The sequence below is a fragment of the Giraffa tippelskirchi genome, chromosome 2 (assembly GCF_054371585.1).
Source record: "Giraffa tippelskirchi isolate mGirTip1 chromosome 2, T2T-mGirTip1v1.2.pri, whole genome shotgun sequence".
In the NCBI taxonomy this organism is placed as follows: Eukaryota; Metazoa; Chordata; class Mammalia; order Artiodactyla; family Giraffidae; genus Giraffa; species Giraffa tippelskirchi.
In genome coordinates this window covers 14,715,654-14,742,891 of record NC_137276.1, presented here as the reverse complement: position 1 = coordinate 14,742,891, position 27,238 = coordinate 14,715,654, and the positions used below count along the sequence as shown (strand labels likewise).

The following is a 27,238-nucleotide window of genomic DNA, read 5'->3' as shown; positions in this document are numbered from 1 at the left end:
AATTTATTTTCTATTTCAATTTATTCTATGTAAGTATTTCCCCTATTCTTGGCAGCTGACACTCAACAAATCTTGTTGATAACTTGCTCAAAATAACTGATATTCAACAACTCCATATTTCATTCCAGATAGTTCTGGATTCAAAGCCCATTTTATCACCCATTGTCTGTATGATATTATAAGCATGATATTAAAGACTGGTGCCTCAGTTTCCACATCTGTTTACCTACCTAATGAAGTTGTTGTGAGACTTAAAGTCTCCGTACATGTACTTTTCAAACTACATGAAGAGTACTCTGACCACACATACTAAGCCTCAATAAATGTTGGCTGCTATTCCTTATTAGTCTAAGGGAAGTCCTTTCTATTCTCTTCACAGGAAGAGGGCCCTCTAGCCTGTACCCTAGTATCCTGATTATTCAGGAGCAGTGTGAATTTTGACAATGAGATATATTTAACTTGGAGATGGTTAGGACACCAGAGGCTTATCTGCTGGCTGTGTGAACCAGCCAAGCTGCTCACAGATGCTTGGGTAAGTGGATAATTCATGACAGCTTCACAAGGTAGTCTCATAGAACAGGTGTGCAAACTTCAGAGGGTCTGAGGAAACTCAACAGACATTATGTTGTCTGGTGACATGGGCTTTTATGGGCCCCTGAATCCAGCCATTCCAAATTATAGCAGGATAATATGATTGCTCTTGTTTTAAACTCTTATGTTTTGGGTTGGCTCATCCCATAGCAATAGGTAACTAGAACACTGCTGCTGCTAAGTCACATCAGTCGTGTCCGACTCTGTGCGACCCCAGAGACGGCAGCCCACCAGGCTCCCCCATCCCTGGGATTCTCCAGGCAAGAACACTGGAGTGGGTTGCCGTTTCCTTCTCCAATGCAAGAAAGTGAAAAGTGAAAGTGAAGTCGCTCAGTGGTGTCCAACGCTTCGCGACCCCATAGACTGTAGCTTACCAGGCTCCTCTGTCCATGGGATTTTCCAGGCAAGAGTACTCAAGCGGGGTGCCATTGCCTTCTCCAACTAGAACACTAGTTAGTGGAGAATTGTAGTCAGAGGATATTATGAGGGCTGTTGACTCGGTCTTCACTGCTCATATGCTCAAGTATTACTAGACTGCCAGAGAGAGACAAATAGAAGGTTTTCCCTTTGCTATCAGCTACTTGCAAGGGCATTTCCATCCATTCTAAGTGAGAATGGGTTCATTCATGGTTAGAGTTTGCTGCAATGTTCTTCTTGGGACTTGTAAAGTACTAGATGATCAAATAAAAAAAAATTGGAAAGTGGGGTCCGCTTGGCTGATAATTACATGCACAGGTACATAGGTGCAAAGTTAGACCTTTCACCTCCTTTTAATCAAGCATCCTTCATCTTCCTAGACTTGTGGGAAGATTTGACCTCTGTTATTAATCTTGTTTTGTGTATTTGTGCAGACTGAAATATTAAGTGCACACAGCATGCTCTATCATCATCTGCTCTTTCTTTGAAGCAGCGTCCCAGTGATAAGGCTCAAGTATAAGAAAATGGCCCAGGCACTTGATCCAGGGAGAAGAAAGACCTGGAACATCCAGCAGGGTAGGTCTTCCCATAGCTGTGAAGCAGGGAGGCAGGGCAAAGAGCCTTGAATTCCTGAGTCTTTGCTCACTGTTCTGGTCACACTTGATGAAGCTGAATGTCTGAATTTCTTGTAGATGGTGAGCATCTGTACAATTGCGCTTTTCCTGCTGGGAGCAGCCGAAGGTAAGAAACATCCCATCTGCTCTTGGGATGGACTTAAACTCATCATCTCAGCACTGGCCAGCGAAACCTCAGCTGTGGCTGGGCTTCCAGCAGCTCCAGACAGCTCCAAGGTTCCACAGAGAGGTGGACGGGGCTGCCCCAGTGCCTGGGAGAGGAGGTAGTTTGTGGGGGACCCGCCTCAGAGAATTTCCCATCAGCTCACCTTCATGTCCAAGGTGCCTGAGGCCAGACTTTTCTAGATAAAGCATAACATCCTTGTCTGGATTAACATATTGACTGACCAGTGCCTGTTATCACATTAATAGTCAAATAAACATATCTGAAGTTCTGGGGATAGAACTTTTTTTTTTTTTTAATTCAAGGGAATTAATTTACATTGTTGTGTTGGTTTCTGCTGTACAACAATGTGAATCAGCTATAAGTATACACATATCCCCTCCCTCTTGCCTCTAGGTCATCACAGAGCACCAAGCTGAGCTCCCTGAGCTGTATAGCTGCTTCCACTAGCTATGTAGTTTACACATGGTAGTGTACATATCTCAGTGCTACTCTTCAAATTCATCCCACCCTTTCCTTCCCCTCTGTGTTCACAAGTCGGTTCTCCATGTCCGCCTCTCTATTTCTGCCCTACAAATAGGTTCATCAGTACCATTTTTCTAGATTCCATGTATATGTGTTAATGTACAATACTAGATTTTTTTTTTTTTCTGACTTACTTCATTGTATATAACAGGCTCTACGGAACACAGAACTTTTAAGTTTTGCTGGTGGTTCGAGGCAGAGAGGTCTCTGTGGGATTTAGTGGGACAGGTCCCTAATCAGAAGATGGGCATGGGGGCCAGGCAAGGAGACAGTAGATGGGGCTGAGGCAAGACTCCGCCTGGTCTTCAGCCTGTCCCCAAGCAGGGGAGTGACCAGCCCAGCCTTGGGAGCTAATCACTGAGCAGAGTCGTCCTTTCTCTCCAGGAAACGAAGTTTGCTATGATTCTGTTGGGTGCTTCTCTGACTCTGAGCCCTGGGTTGGGACTGCAATCAGGCCCCTGAAAATTCTCCCCTGGAGCCCAGAGAAGATTGGCACCTGCTTCCTGCTCTACACCAACAAGAAACCAAACAACTTTCAAGTGAGACCTCTGCTATTCTAACGTTGTTGTAATGGAGTGAGCGGCTGTGTCTACCCGAGGACCAGAAGTTCCTTATCCCTGTACCCTCCTCCTCCACCCCATCCTGCCAGCTGCTCCCCCAGGTCTAGCCAGACCTGGACGGAGTAGGTCTCTGGTTACAAAAAAAAAAAAAAATTGGCTTGAATGAATGGTTCACTATTGTCAGAACCTCTAGCTGGTTATGTGAGTCTGGTCTGTGGCAAAGAGCTTACCAAAAAAACCTATGGAAGATAAGACCATGAGTCACAATCTAGACCTAGTAGAGGTAACGATTCCTGACTTGTGAAGGTGGGGCAGGGAGAGGTCAGGGTGGGCTTCCTGGAAGAGGTGGGGTTTTTGCTAAACTTTGAAAAGTTGTGGCATTGGAACAGGCAGAAATGAGGCAGAAAGAGACAGGCCAAAGTGGCTGGGCTACAAAAACATGGAACCCTTCTGTGTTTGTCACAGAGTCTCCTTTTCTCTGATCCATGAACGATTGAAGTGTCCAATTTCCAAACAGACAAGAAGAACTGGTTCATCATCCATGGCTTCACAGACAAGGGAGATGAGAGCTGGCTGGTGGACATGTGCAACGTAGGGCGCGGCTCTAAACCCTGTGGCCTGCGCCGCAGGCATCTGCCCTTCCTTCCCATGAATGCCTCCACCTCCCTTTGCTGCTGCTGCTGCTAAGTTGCTTCAGTCGTGTCCGACTCTGTGCGACCCCATAGATGGCAGCCCACCAGGCTCCCCTGTCCCTGGGATTCTCCAGGCAAGAATACTGGAGTGGGTTGCCACTTCCTTCTCCAGTGCATGAAAGTGAAAAGTGAAAGTGAAGTCGCTCAGTCATGTCTGACTCTTAGCAACCCCGTGGACCATAGCCTACTAGGCTCCTCCATCCATGGGACTTTCCAGGCAAGAGTACTGGAGTGGGATGCCATTGCCTTCTCCCCACCTCCCTTTATGCAATCTCAATTAGTGAACTTGGAAACAGGAAACTCTGACATATTGAGGTATTGCCATGCAATTAAAATGCCTCTTCACAAAATTAAAAAGCCCTTTCCACATTTCTGGAATGCCTCAGTAGCCTGAAGCAACGGCATTTGCTATGTGAGCAATCACTTCCACCCTCTCATTTCTCATTAGATCACACCTAAATATTGTCTGCTTCATTTCAGTGAGGCTACTTTGTAGTCCCATAGATGAGGGATTATGTTCTTTTTGTTCAAGTCTTTCCTACTTCCCTAAGAGTCAGAGATATGTGCTATGACCGTTTATTTGAGATACGAGGAGCTAAGGCTGACCAGGTGCCCAAAATAGCAGAATGTGTGTGTGCTTAGTTGCTCATAGATTCTCGTGTCCAACTCTTTGTGACCCTATGGACTGTAGCCAGCCAGGCTCCTCTGTCCATGGGATTTCCCAGGCAAGAATACTGCAGTGGGTTGTCATTTCCTCCTCCAGGGGATTGTTGCTACTCAGGGATTGAACCTATCTCTCTTGCTTCATCACCTGGGAAGCCTTTGCGCTAAACTGCAGAACAGAAAGTGCCAAAACCCACTGTAATAGAGCGTCTTTAGGTCAGAAGGATAGACAATGGAATAGCACACATGTGTACACATACACACATATGTACACATACACACGCATACATGTGCAAAGGCACACAAACACACACATAATATACCACCCATCCCTTCTTTTCTTGTGTTCCATGATTCAATATGTTTTTCTGACACCTAAGAATTTACCCTAATAGCCTGCCTTACACACACACACACTAATAACTCCAACCTAAAATGTCAACAGGAAAAGTTACAAACCCTGAAAAGAAAAATCATTCTGCATTTGACCTCGGTTTTTACCAGGTATTTAACTCTTAGTATCGCTTCTGTCCCATCATTAATAAGTATCTTAATGTGTAGACTGTAAGATATAGTTCATACTCAAATTCTCCAAGTTCGTAAGAGATTCCTCGGGGCTGCTTTAAAAAGAAAGGTCCTGAGAAAACAACTGTTGGTATTTGTGTATGTGGTCACACATACTAGTATCATGTATGTGAAAAGATTCTTGATGGATTTTTAATTTATAGCACCATTTTAGACTCAATCTGGTCCTATGCCTTCCCTGGCAGAGCTTCTAGGCATATATCAGTTCCTGTGACATCCAGGAAGAAGTTTCCCTTTCAGAATTCTCCAATACATTTTAAATCAGTATACAGTTCTATTTTTCAAATATCTGCAGTGTGTCTTTCTTCTGTGAAATACTATGCTATCCTAACTCTAAAAATAGTGACCCTTCCCTCCCACCTTAGAACTTAGTGCCCTGTAGCCTGGGGTGAAGCAAGCCCAGGCTTTGTCAAGAGGCTAAAAGGACCCCTAGTGGTCAAATCCACAAAGTCAGTTAGACCTCGGCTTCCAGAAAATGAATGCATTTGAGACCTTTTCTTTGCTCAACAGGGCTCTTTGAATGATGCCCTGGTTTTATCCACCTTACTGAATCAACCTTATTGAATCTGGTCAAAGAAAACCAGAGTGGTCAGATTTTAATTAATGTACAAGCTAGAGAGGAAACTGATTTGCCTTTCTCATAACATACCCCCCGAGGGATAATTCCTATTGGCAACAGGATTCCTAACAAAGTCAAGTTCATCCCAGTGCCCCTGCTAGGAGGGGACAGAAAGATGGCCAGTGGTAACTCTCAGGGACTATTTCTGAGCCCTTGTTGGATGTGGATTCATAAGCCCCATGATAACCCCCTGGAGTCTCTCCAACACCAGAACATGTTTGAGGTGGAGGAGGTAAACTGTATCTGCGTGGACTGGAAAAAAGGCTCTCAGACCACCTACATGCAGGCCGCCAACAACGTGCACGTGGTGGGCGCCCAGCTGGCCCAGATGCTGGCCATGCTCAAGGTGAGTGGTGGCCGGGCTGCAGAGGAGGTACATGACACCCACTGGTCTCTGTGTAAAGATGCAACTGAGGGTTCTGTGTTTAAAGAGGAAATATAATTGATAGCTCTCTCAGTCTTACTCCTAAAACTCACTTTAAATCGAGGCGCTGTGGATCTGTAGACCTGTCATAAACAAGTACATTTGGGTGAACATCTCTGAGACCCGCGGGTGTGAACACTTTGAGCTTTGTGTTGTTTGTTTGTCCATCCAGTGTTTAGGAGCACAGTGTCAGGAGCTTTGCCAGGATGTAAAGAGGACAACTGAGGTCCCAGGCCCTGGGGGAGTTTACAGTGACAGTAGGGTGTGATCAGGGTTCTGATGTGGGGATGGGGAGGGGGTAGCTACAAGGCTTTATAGGAGCACATGGGGGTCAGTGAATCGAGTCGGGGGGGTGGGCTGTAATTAAGGATGTCTCCCAGAAAGAGACATCTAAGTTGAGAGCTGACGGCTAAGCTGTGGATGCCAACAGGAAGAGAAGTTGAAAACAGAGCCAAATATGACATATTTGAGGAATTGAAAGTTCCACAAAAAGTTTGGGTAGAAAAAGAGTCTAGAAAAATAGGTATTGAGTCAGGAAAGCTCTGAGGCTTTGTCATGAGTTGTGTTTCATCCTAATGGCAGTGGAAGGTTTTCAGCAGAAGAGTAATGGCTTTAGGTTGGCAAAACCCACAGAAGAGAAATATCCTGACAACACAATCTTCCCTCTCCAGTCGAACTACAGCTACTCACCTTCCCAAGTCCACCTCACTGGCACAGCCTGGGGGCCCATGTGGCGGGAGAGGCAGGGAGAAAAACTCCAGGCCTGGGCAGGATTGCAGGTAAGACTAGAGGGCCAGGGCCCCAGGTTTTGTCCCCAGTAGTCCCAGGACGTGATACAAGACTCCCTAGCTTGGAGCTGGTGCCAAGGAGTCCGTCCCCTTGGCTGTGGCAGAGCTGGCTAGAGTCTGCACAGAACATTTTGGGAAGCTCTTCAGAAGCCTATCTTTGTGGCAGGGGAGGTAGTGGCTTTGTTCCCTTTGCTTCCTCTGCCCTGTCCGCATTCCTCCTCTCTAGATCCATGTTTTCTGTTGGTGTGGTTCTCTTAGCAGGACGGGGCACCCAGGAAGATGCAGAGTAAGACTGACATGACAATGAGCAAACACGATTAAGAAGGATCCATATTGTCATTCTTTTTCCCCTTCTCTGAAATCAAGGGCAGAAGAGAACACAAAAATTCCACTGCCTTCATTGGCAGAAGAAGTACTGTCGCTATCACACCAAAAGCATCCTTTTAACCCAAGCAAAGCCTTTAAATTATAACAACAAATTATATCAATGTAATATAATCATTATGAAGCTAATATAACTAGTACAGTAATCATAGATTAAGTGCCCACTTATCCCAAATACTTTGCAAAGTGTTTTACATTTTTCTCATTTAATCCTCAAAGCTAAAGAAAAAGGCTGAGGGAAGCAAATGACTCGCCCAAGGTCACACATCTAATCAGTGATAGAACTGACACTCAACCCCTGGTTCTGCTATCTTTTGGCTTAGGCAAGTCTCTACCTTTATAAGAACGCTACCATTTATTTTCAAGAGACAGTTATGTTCGTGCCTTTACAGCTGCTTTGATCAAATCTTCAAAGACAATTGTTGAATCCAGGAGTCCTATCAAGAAGGAGATATACTCAATAGTGTCCAACTCTTTGCAACCCTAAAGAGCCTGGAAGGCTTTACCACAAATGCCACCATATAGTCAGGGAAAAACAATACTAAATATTTACTTACACACCCATAACAATGTGCCAGGCACTTTGCTAAATGCTACATATCCTATCTCATTTAATCTTATCATAGCTGAATTATTAACCCTATTTTACAAATGGTGAAACTGAGGCATAGAAAAAGTCAAGTGATTCACCCAAGGTCATGCAACTTGCTCAAGAAATAGCCAAGTAGGGATTTGGAGCCAGGCGTCCTAGTCCCGGAGGGTTTCCCAGATGGCGCTAGTGGTAAAGAACCTGCCTGCCAATGCAGGAGACATACGCGGGTTCGATCCCTGGGTCAGGAAGTTTCCATTGGAGGAGGGCATGGCAACCCACTCTACTATTCTTGCCTGGAGAATCCCATGGACAGAGGAGCCTGATGGGCTATGGTCCATAGGGTCGTAAAGAGTCAGACATGACTGCAGCAAGAGCATATACACACACGTGCATGCATCCTAGTCCCAGAATCTGTGTTTTGAATCAGGATACCTTACTACTTCTCCCCTTTTCCCTTCAAACTTGGGAAGGGAAAGAAAATGTTGAAGAAGAAAGATATACAAGGAAGTGGGAGAATCTGTTGTAGAAAAAATAAATCCTTTCCTAAACAAAATCTGAATTTCTTTGTTCACCTGCCCTTCTCTATCCATGCACTAGAATGTAATAAACATCATAGAGACTTGATGGCTCCATAGTTCATACCCTGGCCATGGCACTGCATGGCTCAAGGGTATCCCTTGAGTTGGGCGGTGCACAATCTGGGTAACTGTACAACCTCCATCTTGCTGGCACCTACAGTCAAACCTATTGTGTGCAGCCCTGGCCATCTCTTTCAGGGTTGGATCCTGTAGAAGCAAATTTCGAGGGTACTCCTGAAGCGGTCCAACTCGACCCCTCCAACGCTGGCTTTGTTGATGTGATCCACACAGATGCAGCTCCCCTGATCCCATTCATGGGTGAGCCCCGCAATGTTCCAGCTGCAAGCACTTTGCAATCGTATTTTAAGCAGAAGAGCCCTGCATTAGGAAAAGCTCACCACCGTTCTAAATATTTCAGGCTTTGGAATGAAACAACAGGTGGGTCACCTTGACTTCTTCCCAAATGGAGGAGAGGAAATGCCCAGATGCAGGAAGAATGCCCTGTCGCAGATCGTGGACCTAGATGGTATCTGGGCGGGTGAAGGCTGAGCAGAGTGGGAGAACCACTTCCCTGGGGGAGCAATGCCATTCCCACAGCAAAGCTTAACAATGAAAACACACTGTTCTTTAAAAACAATCTTCCCTTCTAGACCTTATTCTTAAAATACAGCCATGTATCATTTGTTATGTCTCAGCTCTGCTGGTTGTTATTTCCTTAAAATATTGTTGTGAGTGTCCTGGAATGAACAAGCAACAAAGATTTACAAAACCATTGCTTAAAGCTGTTTACTCGAACAGTCAATTGATAGCTACCTAATAAAGGAAGGAAATACCATAAAAGTAACTATCCTGACTTGAGAATTTTTCTGCCAGTTCTTACTTATGATATGGTTCAAGCTTCAACTCCATAGATAAAATGGGAATATTCCCAATTGTGCCCATGGCAAACCTGTTTGCATGAGAGTCACTGCTCTTCTATGTTGGGGCAGCAATAAGAAGCAATCACAGGTAATGAAGGTTAGAGTGGAAACTTGCTACTCAATACGGCTGTTCTTTATCAATGGTCAGAAACTGGGATTAAGGGCATCATTCAGATACAGCTCTCTGTATCAGATAAAGTCAGAATGACAATGAAGAGGTGAAATTTTCAGCCAGACTCATCATTTGGCCCCACAAATGATGCAATATTTTTATTGAATATGAGCATAATGACTTGGCAGGGATGAACACCATCAAAACAAATGTTAAGGCTGAGGACCAATGTGTGTGTCTTTCATGGCTTTATGAGGCTTTGAGAGAACAGAGTAGCCTAGACTCTCCATCAGTAACAACCAAGCAAGTTCAGGCCAGGTCTTGAAGTTATGCTATGATAGCTACCACTTGGCAAGAGTTTGTAGGGGCCAAGGAAGGTTCTAAGAAGGAGCAAGACACTGTGAGAGTGAAAGGGGTGCTCACATAAAGCCACCTAAAGCTATTCAACCTTCCTTTGTATTTGCCTAAGCATGTCATGAAAATGCCCTTGCCCTGCTTTTGTCATGTCTGGGAGGTCATGTCACATCTGATTGTGTCCTCAAGAACCTCCAACCTGGTGCCTAGGACACAGGATAGCACAGAGGTTAGAGGCCTGGGCTCAAGCAAAAGAGAAGCTTGGGTTTAAATCCCAGCTCCACCACTCCTAGCTGAAATCTGAAACCTGAGGCTGGAGTCTATATGACTTTCTGTAATTAAGGATGGTGAAGAAATGAAGAAGAAAAGTGAGAGTGTTAATTGCTCAGTCATGTCTGACTCTTTGCAACCCCATGGACTGTAGCCCACCAGACTCCTCTATCCATGCGAAATCCTGTTTGCATGAGAATCACCACTCTTGTCCATGGAAATCCCATGGACAGGCAAGAATACTGGAGTGGGTTGCCATTACCTTCTCCAGGGCATATGCCTGATCCTGGGATCAAACCTGGGTCTCCTGCATTGCACGCAGATTCTTTACTATCTGAGCCACTAGGGAAGCCCCTGAAGAAAGGTGAGGGTTATAGGGACAATACACATAAAGAGTTCAAAACATTGCCCAGCAATCAGAAAGCAGGCTTTCTATGTTAATTGTCATTTTGTGTCTGGATTTTGGACTCATCTTTAATTTCTGAATATATAGTCCCATCCCACTTGGAGGGAGAGGCAGAGAAGTTATCACAGGCCCCCGGCCACTTGTGCAGACTTCTTCCTTTGCTTCCCCAGGAACCTGGGACTTTGTGGCTTGCAATCACCTGAGAAGCTATAAGTACTACTCAGAGAGCGTCCTCAATCCCAATGGATTCACCGCATACCCCTGTGCTTGCTACAGGGACTTTGAGTCTGTAAGATGTTATCCCACCTTGAGTCCCATGGTGGTGCTGTTGTCCTGCTATGCTGGGGTCTGCAGTACTTTCTGATCATCCCTAATTTTTTTTTTTTGGCACTGCATGTCAGAGTTCAAGTGGAGTGGACCCCTCCGTGGAGTGGAGGGGAAAAAAACCTTTAAGCAGGAGGGAGCTACAATTCTGGAAGAGTCACACGGGAGAGGAAGATTCTGGGAAATCAGAGAGTAGAGCAATCAATTCAGTGATCTAGGAAGGCTTCCTGCTGGAAGCAAAGTTTGAATCTTGCTTGGAAAATCATAGATTTTAGAAGGAGGAGAAGAAGTGCACATTTTTGACTAAAGCAGAACAAAAATAGAACGTGTGAGAGAAGAATATACACACCAGAGAGAAGGAAAGGTGGATGCCAGGCTGGGGGCTGGGGAGGGGGGTTGTGTCTTGTGCAGCTGCCAACAAGAGAGAGAGAAGAAATGATACACTGGAGCCCGGTGTGACCATCCCCCCCAGCTTCCCATTCAGTGACATCGTGTTGGTAGCCTGAAACTGGCCATAGCCAGAGAGTATTTATAGCATGGAAATTGGTAGACACTACAAAGGACTTTTTGTTCCAGTGTTGCCTATTAATCATTCACCAGCATACCGCTTGATGGAAGCCATGTTTGATCTCATCTGGGGCCCAGGCATCAATATTTTCTAAACCTCCTGAAGTAGTTCTAATGTGATGTGCCTCAGGCTTGGGTACCACATCCTGGATGAAGGTAGTTTAGAGACCATCTATTCCAATCTCTTTCCAGTTATAAAAGAGGAAACTCAGACTATAGGAAAATTGCTCGTAAGATGGGTGGATCATAGAGAGACAAACATACCTACAGCCAGATCCATCTTTCTCCTAGAACAAGTGCTTCCCCTGTCCAGATGAAGGGTGCCCACAGATGGGACACTATGCTGACAGATTTGCTGGCAAGACACATGAGGAGCAACAGAAGTTCTTCCTGAACACAGGCGATTCCAGCAAATTCACTCGTAAGTTGTGTTGTGACTTTCCTGCCCTGGTAAAGAAGGTTTGGTTTCTGTTGTACATAAATATAAATACTACATAAACATAAATAACCTGAAATATTTGTGGGTACATTTTATCTTAGTAATAGGACACATCCACTCAAACTACCCCATTTAAGACTCAACTGAGAATTTAGAAAGGGTCTGCTTTATTTCCAGTTTATTTCTATGGCATAAAATGAGCTCATGCAAATAGCATGGCTAATGGGCTAACAGCGGTTTATATGTTTCTATGGCCATCTTCTCTGAATTGTTGCCACCCCAGAGTCCTTTGTTCTCTTCATCATAAAAATTGTCTCATCCACATCTGTTTTCCTATTCATTAAAAATTTATTTGATACCAACTCTTTGCTTGTCCAACCCACTTAGAAGCCCAACTCCAATCTCTCCATTTCCAGCCTTCTGTCCACGTGTCCCTCTTGATCATGAGTGTGGGGGAGGGATGGCTCTCTTGGGGAGGGGTGACTCTCTGGTGGAGGGTGAATAGGAATCAGAAAGGGGTAATTTCTCTCCAAATTCAGCTGAATGAGCTCAGACAAATGGTAGATATGGGCATGTTTCAGCCACTTTGTGCCAACCTGCCCTATGAAAGTTCCTTAAGATGTTGCACCATAAAAAAAAGAGAGAGAGAGACTGTGTATATACAAATACATAAATATAATACAAGTCTTATATAGTACTTTAAGTCAGGTTTATTGAGATATAATTTATGTACAGCAAAAGTCAGCCTTTGTGGTGTATAGCTAGTTCTATGGGTTTTGATAAATGGATAGACATGTAGCCATCTCCACAAGCAAGATAGGGAATATTTCCATCACTGTATACATATTTATTTAAAAAGACATTGATGAATCAGTCCTTCTTCTGATGTGGTGATGCATGAAATACATGCCCATGTTTTAAAACAACAAATTAAACATTCAAAAGCCATATATTCATTCCTCAACTAACATTTATTTATGGACCACAGACTGTGCTAGACATAGGGGGTACAGGGAGGGTGTAAACACTCTAGTATGAAATTTATAACGCAGCAGAGAAGATGGAAACTGAGCAAGGAGCTCCAAGTGCATTGGGCTTGGCAGATTGCTTCTGGGATATTGGGGGACAGAGCACACAGCCTTGGCCAGAGGAAGGAACAGAGAAAACACCTCTGAGGACCCGAAGAACACGTAGAAGTTAGGCAAAGGGTGTGTGTGTGTGTGTGTATGTTTACATTCCTATGTGTGTATGCTTGGGAATGTGAATGTGTATATGAGTATGTGGGTGTGTGTGTACATGTGTATATGTGTATATGTGTGTACATGTGTGTGTTTATGGGGTTTTCCAGGTGGCGCTAGTGGTAAAGAACCTGCCTGCCAGTGCAGGAGGTATAAGAGATGTGGATTCAATCCCTGGGTCAGGAAGAGCCCCTGGAGGAGGGCATGGCAACCCACTCCAGTATTCTTCCCTGGAGGATCCATTGGACAGAGGAGCCCTGTAGGCTATAGTCCATAGAGTTTCAGCGACTCGGACACAACTGAAGCGACTTAGCATGCACGCATGCACATGTGTGCTTATGTATGTGTGTGGGTGTGTGGTCATAGGTGTGCAAGTTTGTGTGCACATGTGTGTGCTCCTGGGGGCCAAGACAGCTCTTCAGGTAGAAATCTTGATGACCTCTGTGCTGGAGACTGCTCAAGCCACAGAGAGCAAAGGAAAGACAGACCTGGCCCTTGAGGCTCTGAGGACGGCACCCCGAGTTACCTTTCAAATGCGGGGACAAGCCCTCAATCCTTCTCTTCTCACCTTCACTCACATTACTGTCCTTCTAGAGTGGAGCTGTCCAACAGAACTCTAGTTCGTGGTGGAAATGCTCTGTGCTGTCCAGTGTAGCAGCAATTCAGCACTTTCAATGTGGCTAAGAAAAGTGAGGCTTTTTTAAAAAAATTTATTTAATCTGGGCTTAAATTTAAGCAGCCACATGTGACTAGTGGTCTCTTTACTCAGGTGGGGCCATTGCCAGATGCATGCTTCTCCTTAGGGCCTAGTTCCAGTTGTAGGTTAACATGTAGAACTTTCTATTTCAATGCCGCAGTGTAAGGAATGGGGAACGGGGATCTGAGATTTGGGTCCACTGTCTTGTGCATGAATAGGCTGAACTCTTTTCTATGCCCCATGCAGGCTGGAGATATGGTGTTTCTGTAACACTGTCTGGAAGAACAGCCACTGGTCAAATCAAAGTTGCTTTGTTTGGAAATAAGGGAAACACTCGTCAATACAATGTCTTCAAGTAAACTTCCTTTTTTGACACCATCTCTCACTTGGTGATGCACAGGGCTTTCATATGCATGCACTGATATGCTTGGCATATTTTTCTGAATGGATTTTAAATTATTTACTTTATGTACTGAAGCTGTTTTCAGATTTCTGCTAACAAGTGTTCTTTTCTCTATTATAAATCCAGGCATTTAATTCTTTCTCTCTCAATAGATAAGATTTTTTAAGATTAAATCTAATGTTATCCCAGATATCATGTTTTCTGACTAGCCTAGTCACACATGTGTTTTGTGTTAAAATAATTGGATAACTTGTTATTATACAAATAATTCTACCAGAAAAATATGAAAGAATTACATGGTTTTCTACAACAAAGTTTTGAAGATAAATGAGCTTACATTTGAAGAAATAATGTTTAAATAGTAGTTTGAGGAACTTCCCTGATGGCCCAGTGGTTAAGACTCTGAGCCTCCACTGCAGGGGCATAGGTTCGATCCCCAGTTGGGAAACTAAGATCCCACATGCCATGTGGCATGGCCAAAAATAAAATAAATAGTAGCTTGAGACTGATGGCATTGTAACTGAGTTTTTCATTTTTCTAACCTTTATTTGAGAGTTAATTTGGAAAAATTATCTAGTTAATCTTGAGTAGAGAAAAGTGGCAGGGACTTAGATGTTCATTAGAACTTATTGCAGTGAACAGGAATGTTTCTATTTCTCTATTTCCAGCGGGATTATCAAACCAGGATCCACCCTTTCCAGTGAGTTTGATGCAGATGTTGATGTTGGAACAACTGAGAAAGTCAAGTTTCTTTGGAATAACAACATGGTAAACCCAACCCTCCCGAAAGTGGGTGCAGCCAAGATCACCGTGCAGAAGGGAAAGGAGAAGACAGAGTAAGTGTCTTTGCTGGCTTGTTCCTGAGGATGTTTGTGGAAAGTTGCATTTGTCAGGGAAACTCACCCCAGAAGGTCAGCTAAGGTTCAGCCAGGGTCCTCAGCACTCTCTTTGGGAAGCACAGATGATACAGCTCCACTTTCAGTGAAAACTGAGGAGGAAAAATAAGACAGAGAAATAAGAAATAATTTCTGAGGGATATAAGGTTATAAATATGGGTTGGAGGATGGCTACATGTTAAAGAGGGGACGATCCATGAAAGCTCAGAGTAATAGAAGAAAAAATCAGTTTTAGCAAAAGATATAAAATTTGAGATGAGACAAGAGAGAGCTGAGGTGGCCATACTTGCAGAATATTCATCCTGACCCGTGATGTCCCCAACTGTCCCAGCTGTGGGGGATATGGGGGTAATGACCAAAGCTCTGACCCCAAGTCCAGCCAGGAGGACACCCCTGTGTGGCTTGGCGGAAAGGGGCTCCTGGGCTCTTGGTCACTGACTGAGGTTTGGGAGGTCAGGTAGTGTCACTAAACTTAGGCCCCAGAGAAAGTCCCTCCCCCGGGCAGTGGGACAGCAAGCAGGGTTGGCAGACCTCACAGCCGTCTCTTCAGGCTGGATGACCTCTGTGAAGTCCTCCTTATCTCTCTGAAGGGAGAATGGAGAGGCTGGCCCAGGCGGGTGGAGAGCAGAACAAGAAGGTCCTCTCAGAGAGAGCACAGCACCAAGGAGGCAGGTGGGGAACGCTGGGCAGGCCGAGGGCACAGTTGAGGCCTCCCCTGCCGGCCCCACCAGAGAACACTGGGGCTTGAAGGGCAGTTCCCCAGGCCCTGTAAGGAAGTAGAACCATTGCCTGTATCCTGGGACCATGTGGTTAAAATCAGGTCAGAAAAATGTGGTCTCATTGGAATCTTTACAACGTGAGGCATTCCCAGGAGATAACTTGCTCACAGGTAGATCTGAGAAAGGAAAAAAATACAAAACCGAATCAGCCAGGGCGATGCACCCTACAGTGTCTTTCTGCACTTTCTAGAAAGGGAACAGAATGTGCTTGAGGCTGTGCCTGAGGCCCTGAGTCCATCAGCTGCCGCCTCGTCTCTCCAGAGGCCTGTGTGCAGCTTCCCCACCTGCCTACTCCAGAGGGAATCTATCCAAAAAAAGCTGGATGGTGGACATCAGATATTTTAAATATAGGGAGATCTAACTTCACCAACAAACTAACACCCAAAAAAGATGTCCTTTTCATTATAGGGGACTGGAATGCAAAAGTAGGAAATCAGGAAACACCTGGCGTAACAGGCAAATTTGGCCTTGGAGTACACAATGAGGCAGGGCAAAGGCTAATACAGTTTTGCCAAGAGAACGCACTGGTCATAGCAAACACCCTCTTCCAACAACACAAGAGAAGACTGTACACATGGACATCACCAGATGGTCAACACCATAATCAGATTGATTATATTCTTTGCAGCCAAAGATGGAGAAGCTCTATACAGTCAGCAAAAACAAGACCGGGAACTGACTGTGGCTCAGATCATGAACTCTTTATTGCCCAATTCAGACTTAAATTGAAGAAAGTAGGGAAAACCACTAGACCATTCAGGTATGACCTAAATCAAATCCCTTATGATTATACAGTGGAAGTGACAAATAGATTTAAGGGACTAGATCTGATAGACAGAGTGCCTGATGAACTATGGATAGAGTTTCGTGACACTGTACAGGAGACAAGGATCAAGACCATCCCCATGGAAAAGAAATGCAAAAAAGCAAAATGGCTGTCTGAGGAGGCCTTACAAATAGCTGTGAAAAGAAGAGAAGCGAAAAGCAAAGGAGGAAAGCAAAGATATTCCCATCTGAATGCAGAGTTCCAAAGAATAGCAAGGAGAGATAAGAAAGCCTTCCTCAGCAATCAATGCAAAGAAATAGAGGAAAACAACAGAATGGGAAAGACTAGAGATCTCTTCAAAAAATTAGAGATACCAAGGGAAATTTTCATGCAAAGATAGGCTCGATAAAGGACAGAAATGGTATGGACCTAACAGAAGCAGAAGATATTAAGAAGAGGTGGCAAGAATACAGAGAAGAACTGTACAAAAAAGATCTTCATGACCCAGATAATCACAGTGGTGTGATCACTCACCTAGAGCCAGGCATCCTGGAATGTGAAGTCAAGTGGGCCTTAGAAAGCATCACTGTGAACAAAGCTAGTGGAGGTGATGGAATTCCAGTTGAGCTATTTCAAATCCTAAAAAATGATGCTGTGAAAGTGCTGCATTCAATATGCCAGCAAATCTGGAAAACTCAGTGGTGGCCACAGGACTGGAAAAGGTCAGTTTTCATTCCAATCCCAAAGAAAGGCAATGCCAAAGAATGCTCGAACCACCGCACAATTGCACTCATCTGACAGGCTAGTAAAGTAATGCTCAAAATTCTCCAAGCCAGGCTTCAGCAATACATGAACCGTGAACTTCCAGATGTTCAAGCTGGTTTTAGAAAAGGCAGAGGAACCAGAGATCAAATTGCCAACATCCACTGGATCATCAAAAAAGCAAGAGAGTTCCAGAAAAACATCTATTTCTACTTTATTGACTGTGCCGAAGCCTTTGACTGTGTGGATCACAATAAACTGTGGAAAATTCTGAAAGAGATGGGAATACCAGACCATCTGACTTGTCTCTTGAGAAACCTGTATGCAGGTCAGGAAGCACCAGTTAGAACTGGACATGGAACAACAGACTGGTTCCAAATAGGAAAAGGAGTACGTCAAGGCTGTATATTGTCACCTTGCTTATTTAACTTATATGCAGAGTACATCATGAGAAACGCTGGGCTGGAAGAAACACAAGCTGGAATCAAGATTACCGGGAGAAATGTCAATAACCTCAGATATGCAGATGACACCACCCTTATGGCAGAAAGTGAAGAAGAACTAAAGAGCCTCTTGATGAAAGTGAAAGAGAAGAGTGAAAATGTTGGCTTAAAAGCTCAACATTCAGAAAACTAAGATCATGGCATCTGGTCCCATCACTTCATGGCAAATAGATGGGGAAACAGTGGAAACAGTGTCAGACTTTATTTTTTTGGGCTCCAAAATCACTGCTGATGGTGATTGCAGCCATGAAATTAAAAGACGCTTCCTCCTTGGAAGGAAGGTTATGACCAACCAAGATAACATATTTAAAAGCAGAGACATTACTTTGCCAACAAAGGTCCGTCTAGTCAAGGCTATGGTTTTTCCAGTGGTCATGTATGGATGTGAGAGTTGGACAGTGAAGAGAGCTGAGCGCTGCAGAACTGATGCTTTTGAACTGTGGTGTTGGAGAAGACTCTTGAGAGTCCCTTGGACTGCAAGGAGATCCAACCAGTCCATCCTAAAGGAAATCAGTCCTGGGTGTTCATTGGAAGAACTGATGTTGGAGCTGAAACTCCAATACTTTGGCCACCTCATGTGAAGAGTTGACTCATTGGAAAAGACCCTGATGCTGGGAAGGATTGAGGGCAGGAGGAGAAGGGGACGGCAGAGGATGAGATGGCTAGATGGCATCACCGACTCGATGGACATGGGTTTGGGTAGACTCCAGGAGTTGGTGATGGACAGGGAGGCCTGGCATGCTGTGATTCATGGGGTCGCAAAGAGTCGGACACGACTGAGCGACTGAACTGAACTGAACCTCACCAACTAGTCTGGGGAATAAAAATGCTGAATTCACCAACTTATTCAAATATTTTGCTGTTGGGAAAACAGCCAGTAAGTAACATTTTAAAAAATAGTAATAATTGGGAGACCAAAGAAAAGTAAGACTTTGGTCCAACCTCCTCTCAGATACCCCTCAGATTTTTTTTAGTTAATATGTGGAAGTTATTGTGGTTTTACATCCTACCAAGGAATCTGCTGACAGAAATTCCCTCCTGTGACATGGTGTCAAAAGAAAAACATATAGTTTTCTCCCCTTTATTTCTCTCTCCCCTCAACACTGGCCTCCTCCCTTCCTTCCTCTCTGACTTGATTAAGTACCAGGTATGCTAGGAGTACAGGAGGGGGATGCAAAGACAGAGGGGAGGATGCTCTGGAAGGCTTCAGAATGTAGCTGTTGGAAAATTAGACTTATAATTCATGCAAAAGGTCAAATGACACAATAAGAACTCCCCATGAGGGGCCCAAAGAGAGTGGCCGGGAGGCCAGGCAGAGGGTCCCAGAGGATGAGAGGGGCAGGGGGAGGCCAGGCTGCTGAGGGCAGGCCTCCCGTGCAGAGGACCAGAATATGATTGGAGGTTAGGGTTAGGGCTTCCGGGAAAGACAAATGAAATACAGAGAGAAAGTGTGGAGGGGCCGGTGAAGGTGAGGAAAGAGGATGAAGCTTCAGAGCTCATAGGTGGTGAGACCTGAGGGAAGCCCGTGTTTCTTAGAAGAACTATAACCATCACCACTTACATCTGCATTGTTTTTTAATTAATTGTAAAGCTTTTCTACATTTATTGTCATGAGACGTATTATCAACATGGAATTCTCACCAGTCACGGGAGAGAGCTACGCCCTCTTCTACAAATGACACCAGTGGTGAGACTCAAGTAACCGGCTCCCTGTCATGTCGGGAAGGCAGGAGAGGGGGAGCCCCAGCAGAGAGTCAGGCCCCCGACTCCAGGCTTGAAAGGCAAGGTCATGGTAGCTTTGGAGTTGACCCAACCATAGAAAATGTGGGCCATGACATCAGCTAGACCTGTATTTGTATCTTGGTTCTTCCACGTATTAACTGAGAGCCCTCTGTGCCTCAGTTTCCTCTCCTGTGATGTAGGACTGTTGACAACACCTCTGCACACTTGTGTTGTGAGAAGGAAGTTCACATCGCATGCGTAGTGAACAGCTAGTGCCTTTGCAGCTGGTAGGAGCTCAGTCTACTGTAGCAACTGTATTTTCTGGAGCTACTGTAAGGTTGAATCGGGTCCTCTGAGTGACTGAGCCAAGAGTGAGACCATCTGTAAATCCATGTGCCAGGGTTTGGGGTGCTCGCATGGGTTGTGGAGGAGGAGAGCTGTGAGAGGCCCAGTCCTGGCTCCAAGGAGCTCACAGTCCTGGCTGCCAGAGTGCCCAGAGACCATCCACCCCTGACTGTGTCCTGAGGCCAGGCCAGCCCCTCCCACTGGAAGCCCCCAGGCAATCAGCCCTCCAGGAACTGTTGAAGTTACCAGCCTAGGGCAGCCCTCAGCCTTTTGAATTGTAAGTCAGCAATTACCTCCATTGAATGAGTCCAGTTGCCAGGTAAGGATGCCCCAGCACTTAGAAAAAGCAGTCCTTTCCTCTCTACAGACACCATTTCTGCAGCGAAGGCACCGTGAGGGAAGACGTCCTGCTCACTCTCATGCCCTGTTAAACTCCAGGCACGGTGCCTGGAGTGCGGTGCTGCGTGTGACACCAATAAAATCTGTTCATGCATCTATCTGCTCACCTCTGTTGCTGATGTCAGCTGCCCTCTGTGGGACATTTGGGAACTGAATATTTTATACTGTCCTGCACATTTTCCGTATATTTGGATTTCCTGCCCTTGACCTCCAGTTACCACACCTCCCCACCCGCCAGTGGTCTTTGTGCCCGCTGTCTTCTCCTCACCTGACGGGGTGGCAACAAACAGTGGAACTAGAGGGTGGGCGTTGAGGGGCCTCAGCAGAGCTTTAGCCCCACCCTTCATCTACAAGTGAGGAAACAGAGTCCCAGAGTAGGTTTGGGGAGGGTGGCAGGGAGGTGTTCGCTGTTCCAGCACATAGAGTGGGTCAGTGTCCTGTCGTTGGGACTGAGGGTCAGGCCTCTTCCTGGCTGCCTTGAGATCACGGAAGGACGTGGCCTCTTTGTGGTGGTAAATTGTGTGGTGATGGGCCCACGTGGAAGCTTTGGCTCTTGGTGAGGTTAAAGGGACTCCGGCTTCCAGAAGCTGGAAGGGAACATACAGCTGTGGTGTATGTAAGCTGTGGTGGGAACATTTGCAGAGCGTAGACAGTCTCCCAGCCCCCACCCCCACCCCTGCCCCTCCACTGTCCCTGGACCGAGGCCGCGTCAAAGCCTTCTCTCTGCCTGCAGGGTGGCGCCATCCTAGGCAGGGCCAGGTGCTAAGAAGGGGTCCAGGGAACAGCTTCTGAGGGAAGTGTCCAATGCAGATCCTGCTGAGAGGGACTTTTCTGTCATGGGAGGGTGGGTATGACTCAGCCAACCAGACCTCACCATGAGTCCTAACCCACAAAGGTGTTCTGTACCTGGTGGAGGGAGGGGTCTTCAAGGTGGTCCAGCCTGTCCCATGATCAACCCCAGGGGGGCTCTGAGGGACCAGGAAGGTCATTGCCTCCCCTGAGTATCTCCCTTCTTGGTCACCCAACCACCACAGCTGTTTCTAACCCTTGGTGGCACATCAAGTATTACTGAGCTTCAAACTTGAGGGCAGGGCTTCCCTGAATGGCTCAGTGGTAAAGAATCTACCTGCCAAGGCACGAGACTTGAGTTTGACCCCTGGTCTGGGAGTATCCCACATGCCACAGAGCAACTAACCTCGTGCACCACAGCTATTGAGCCTATGCTCTAGAGCCTGGGAACTACAGCTACTGAGCCCTGTGCCACAACTGCTGAAGCCCCCACGCCTTAGAGCCCATGCCCCACAGCAAGAGGAGCCACCACAACGAGAAGCCCATGGACTGCAGCTAGAAAGTAGCCCCAGCTCGTTGCAACTAGAGAAAAGCCCACTCAGCAACAAAGACCCAACACAGCTAAAAATAAATAAATAAAATTAAAACAAACAACAACACAAAACTTGAGTGCGAGTCGGCTCCAGAACAGTCCTTACAAGCAGAGGGTATGATGAGGATTTACTGAGTGACTGTAGTAGAGGCTTCATAGTAAAGGGTAGGGGGTGCCAGGCGAGGGAAGGGGGCTGGGGGGGGGGTGCTCAATAAACAGTGCAATGAGGAGGAGGGAGCACTGAGCAGGAGAGACCCGGCCCTGGCCATGAACCCACGCTCTGGACGAGGCAGCAAGTTCAGTCAACAGGATGTAGACTCTGCAGACACTCCCGACGCCAGCTCTGTGCCAGGCACTGGACTGAGAGGGAAGCGGACTATCATGAGGCAGTGCTCTTGGTGTGCACAGCTGTAGGGAGCCAGCATGTAAATAAACACAGCTCTGCTGCCCTCTGCCTGCCAGAAGCAAGGTATATCCTAGGACAGGACCCAGAAGAGGGAGGAGCAAGATGGGGAAGGCTCCACAGAGCCGGGGGTTCTAGGCCCAGGCTTGCAGGAAGACGGCCTACAGAGACTGCAGGCTGGGAGGCCAGCAAGGAGGAGAAGGCCCCCGCAGACTTCCAGGGGAGCAGTAATGAGACCCTCCTCGATGGAAAAGACCCTGATGCTGGGAAAGATTGAAAGCAGGAGGAGAAGGGTGGGGGACAGAGGATGAGATAGTTGGATGGCATCATTGACTCAATGGACATGCATTTAAGAAAACTCCAAGAGATAGTGAAGGACAGAAAAGCCTGGTGTGCTGCAGTCCATGGGGTCGCAAAGAGTCAGACACAAGTTAGCAACTGAACAACAACAACGAGACCCTTGGAGGGTGGTGCATGGAAGTAGGTATGATGGATGGTGATGGTGAGAGGGGCCCCCTGCTCAAGGACAGCCTGCTTCACCTGCTCCCCAGACTAACTGATACAGACAATAACTTGGGGGAAATGATTTTAAAACAGCAGGGAAGCTAAGAAGAGATGGGGAAAGCAAGTTGCTGAGGATCTTTTAGGCTGTCAGCCGCACCATAAGCACACAGTGGAGGCTCTGCCCTGAGCCTCGGGTGACCTGGGTGACCTTGGACTCGATGACAGGTGCAGTGGTGGCCACACACCCCAGGGACACGGAAGGCAGCTGTTGGGGACCCAAGCTGGAGCGGGGCCTCCAGGTCTCTCCACCCAAGTTCCTCTCCTAGGATAAGCATAGATTCTGTTATCAGAGATACTTCTGAGAAAACTACCAGGAAGGCAGAGAACAGAACGCCCCACAATTAATGCCATGGACGCCGTGTGTGTCACAGAGTCCAGTGATAAGGCCTGGTAAGGATCACAGACCTGGAGACACACGAAACCTGGAGTCCCTTCGTTAACTGAACACAAACAGCACACAACACAGCTTAGAGTAGGGAAAAGAGGAAAGGAGGTAAATGAAACACTCTAAGAAGAAGTTGGGAAGGAAGCATGTCAGCAAGAGCAGAGGTCTTGGTCTGGCCACGGGTCTTGAGACAACCATGAGTGGGAAGTCGCCCTTTGCTCTGACAGGGCCTCAGGCAGTGTCTATCTGTGACAGTTCAGCACCGTGGGATCAAGTCTGCCAGCAAAGAGCCTTCTTTTTTTAAATTAACTTTTACTGGAGTATAGTTGCTTTACAATGTTGTGTTAGTTTCTACTGTATAGCAAAGTACATGGGTTATATATATGTGTGTATATATGTATATCCTCTTTTTTGTATTCCCTTCCAATTCAGGTCACCACAGAGCACTGAGTGCTATATAGTAGATTCTCATTAGTGATCTATTTTAAACAGAGCATCAATAGTGTATATATGTCAATCAATCCCAATCTCTCAATTCATCCCATCCCTGCCTTTCTCCGCTTGGTATTCATACCTTTGTTCTCTACGTCTGTGTCTTTATTTCTGCTTTGTAAAGAAGACTGTCTATACCAATTTTTTCAGATTCCACATATATGTATTAATATACGGTGTTTGTTTTTCTAGTTGCTGGGCTCAATGTTTCTTTTCAAGGAGTGTCAGTAGGTGTAACTGTTGCACACAAGGTATCTTTTCTGTATTGATTGCTCCTTCTGTTCCAGTTACATATGTTGTCCATCAAATTTCTTGTCTCCATCAAATTTCTTATCTAAGGTACTGCTCATTTTATCACTCTAAGACACTCACAATCCCACAGCAAATGCTTCAAGACATCTAATACGAAGTTCACATTGGCCACTGTGACTCCATTTTGAACTGTTTAACATGGCTTAAATCCTGTAAGTTTCACCTAAAGTAAGTAAGAATCATAGCCCAGAAGCTGCTGCTGCTACTGCTAAGTCACTTCAGTCGTGTCCCACTCTGTGCAACCCCATGGACGGCAGCCCACCAGGCTCCGCCGTCACTGGGATTCTCCAGGCAAGAACACTGGAGTGGGTTGCCATTTCCTTCTCCAATGCATGAAAGTGAAAAGTGAAAGTGAAGTCGCTCAGTCGTGTCCGACTCTTCGCGACCCCATGGACTGCAGCCTACCAGGCTCCTCCGTCCATGGGATTTTCCAGGCAAGAGTACTGGAGTGGGGTGCCATTGCCTTCTCCATAGGCCAGAAGAAAAGCCACAATATAACACCTTGGCTACTCATTAGTGTAGCTATGAGACTCCATTTCCTGTCATCTCTGAGGAGTCCAAGTTCTGCATCACACATCCTTGATCCTAACACACGGCCTGGGGAAGGGCGTTTAGGGCTCTCCATGGTTACTCTGGGGGACACTTGCAGTGTCTGTGTGGCCCTATGTGTGTGTGTAAATCACTTCAGTCATGTCTGACTTTTTGCGACCCCATGGACTGTAGCCCACCAGGCTTCTCTGTCCATGGAATTCTCCAGGCAAGAATACTGGAGTGGGTAACCATTCCCTTCTCCAGAGGATCTTCCTACTTAAGGATGGAACCCGGGTCTCCTGCATTGCAGGCAGATTCTTTACTGTCTGAGCCATGAGGGAAACCTCCCATGTGTCCCTAGCAGATGTGAAATCCAGATTTCAGGGGCTGCATGGGACCAGCTTGATTAGACTTTTTCTCTTTTGTTTTTTAACTAACAGAGGTGGTGTGTTTTTAGAGTGCATATGAACATGGCCTTTGGAACAATGAAAATACGTCACATTCACAGTCAGTGTGTTAACACATTGTGCTCAGAGGGACAGTCAGTCTGGTTGGAAGCAGCAAGAAAAGACAGAGTCAGCAGTCAGGGTTCTAGTCAAACTTGGTGACCCTGGGCCAGGACTTTGCACCTCTCTGGGTCTCAGCTTTCTCAACTATAAAATGGAACGGAAGACTCCATCCTTAAGTCATCGAGCTGTAAGATGAAGGAGGTACCCTATGGAGTGTGGCCACAGTCTGACCCCAGATTCAGAGCTACCAGAAGGGAGCAGGAATGGGCTTCCATAAGGGCTCAGGGGTAAAGAATCTGCCTGCAATGCAGGAGACGTAGGTTTGATCCCTGGGTTGGGAAGATCCCCTGGAGAAATGGCAATCCACTCCGGTATTCTTGCCTGGAAAATCCTGTAGACAGAGGAGCCTGGTGGGCTGCAGTCCCTGGGGCTGCAAAGAGTAGGACACAACTGAGCAACTAAACCACCAACCATCACAGACGCAGAGCAGTGCCTGTTAGGGTGGGATTCCGACTCACCCAGCTCAGGCCCTGTATGCTCACCCCAAGGTGCAGGAAACTGGGCATCTGAGGGCCCTCAGGACTGGTTGAGGAAGCTCCAGGAGTGCCAGGAGAGTGCCATGCAGCCCACAAACCAGATCATCTGGGGTGAGAGGGGGCGAAGATCCCAGGCCCCACCCTAACCAATTCGAGAACAAGCCCAGGTAACAGAAGCCTCTTTATAAAACCCCTTAGGTACTTCTCCTGAGCAGCCATGTGAAGCTCTCCCAGGATTCTGTATTTCCTGACTCCTCTAAAGGTGAGTCTTCTCATCCAAGGTCCAGGTGTGCTCTTATCTGGGAATTTATTGTGTTTTCCTTTTGATGATAATCTTACTTTTTTTTAAGCCAGTTATAAAGTTTTCTCTTTGTTGCGGTAATCTGCAATAAGAGTTTTGTTTCCTAAATTGCACTATAAAATAAGGTCAATGGGGAACTTTCCTGGCAGTCCAGTGGTTAAGACTCTGCACTCCCAACGCAGGGGACACAGGTTCAAACCCTGGTCAGGAAACTAAGATCTGACATGCTGTGTGGTGCAGCAGAAATAAATATGTAAATAAATAGATAGATAAATAAATAAAGTGAAGCTAAGGGGAATGTCCTGGGACCAAGGGAATGGGGGTGCTATGAGAATTTTTTGTAAGGATGGTGTCCCTGTCTTTAGTCAGGTCTGAGTAACCTTGGTGAATATAGTCTGGGACTGAGAATGTGGAGGACATGTCCAGTGTCACAGGCTGTGAGAGCAGAGAGTCAGCTTAAAGACCAGAAATGGAGGCACAAATGTGGCCAGGGAGGAGAAGGGAGGGGAGGGGAGGGATGAGCCTTGGGATGGGGGCAGGGATCAAAGGTTCCTCAGCAGGGAGATACAGCTGACATCCCTGGCGGGGGGACCCTCGGGTGCAAAAGCTCAGAAGAGGGGAAGAACAGGTTCATTTTCAGGACTGTGTGTCCTTCCACACAAACAGAGCTGCCATAACAAAGGACCACAGATGAGGTGGCTTAAACTGCAGAAGAGCTTCCCTGGTGACTCGGATGGTAAAGAATCCGCCGCAATGCAGGAGATCTGGGTTAAATCCCTAGGTCGGGAAGATGCCCTGGAGGAGGAAATGGCAACCCACTCCGGTATTCTTGCCTGGAGAATCCCATGGACAGAGGAGCCTGGTGGGCTACAGTCCGTGGGGTCGCAAAGAGTTGGACACGACTGTGTGGCTGAGCACAGCACAAACAGCAGAAACTTATGATCTCACAATTCTGGAGGCTGGAAAGTCCAGGACCAAGGCGTTACAGGGCTGGGTCCTTCAGGCCTCTGTGAGGGAGACCCTGTGGAGACCCTATCCATGTCTCTCTCCTTTTGGTGGCTGCTGGCCATCCTCGCTGTTTATTATAGGAGCATCGCCCAGATCTCTCCATTTCTGTTTACATGGCCTGTGTGCATGTCTCTGAATCCAAAGGTCCCCCTTTTCATCAGGACACCAGTTATACTGTATTAGGACCCACTCTAATGGCTTCACTTTACCTCTGTAAAAAGTCTAACTCCAAAAGATCATATTCTGAAGTCCTAGGGTTTAGGACTCCATCATATCTTTTGGGGGAGAATACAGCCCAGTCTATAGCAGCAACCAACCTTGCATGTCCAGCTCAGGAGCTTGGGCTCCACCCAATATCCCCAACTTTTCTCTTTTGTGAAAGAGATTATGTGGTTCTGGTACAAGCCCTCATCAACATCCGTCTTTTTGTTAGCTCATTTTGTTCGCCATTGTGTATTTATTTTGGGCAAATAGCATCCGTGACCCAAGGGACCATCAGTCCCACAAAGTGCAGGGCAGGAGAATACTCTGTTCCCTGTTTTACCCTCAAGCTGGAAGAGCATCCAGTACACTATGATCATATAAAAATGAACATGAAGGAGTGAACAAACACACAAAACAAGCATCTAATACTGTGGTAGCTGCAAGGAAGCTGTGGGGAGGTTGATGTGGCAGCCTAGAGAGAGGTGATGTCAGCC

General features: G+C 46.3%; 1 protein-coding gene and 1 long non-coding RNA gene across 2 annotated transcripts in view; one reads left to right on the top strand and one right to left on the bottom strand.

The window, feature by feature from the left end:
• The window catches only part of LOC145539445 (uncharacterized), a 58,502-nt gene that overhangs the window by 25,805 nt on the left and 5,459 nt on the right, over positions 1 to 27,238 (bottom strand). Inside the window, exons 3-5 of the long non-coding RNA XR_014077805.1 lie at positions 15,374 to 15,737; positions 14,850 to 14,934; positions 11,434 to 11,616 (exon numbers count right to left, since the gene is read on the bottom strand). This is a non-coding gene — a long non-coding RNA (uncharacterized LOC145539445). The remainder of the gene's footprint in view (positions 1 to 11,433; positions 11,617 to 14,849; positions 14,935 to 15,373; positions 15,738 to 27,238) is intronic.
• PNLIPRP1 (pancreatic lipase related protein 1) lies at positions 1,701 to 20,150 on the top strand. The gene is given in 13 exon segments (XM_081573493.1): positions 1,701 to 1,749; positions 2,716 to 2,870; positions 3,357 to 3,482; positions 5,662 to 5,796; positions 6,546 to 6,582; positions 6,585 to 6,653; positions 8,415 to 8,534; positions 8,635 to 8,754; positions 10,449 to 10,567; positions 11,461 to 11,590; positions 13,790 to 13,898; positions 14,615 to 14,782; positions 20,087 to 20,150. Coding segments are annotated over 13 exon segments (1,401 nt in total).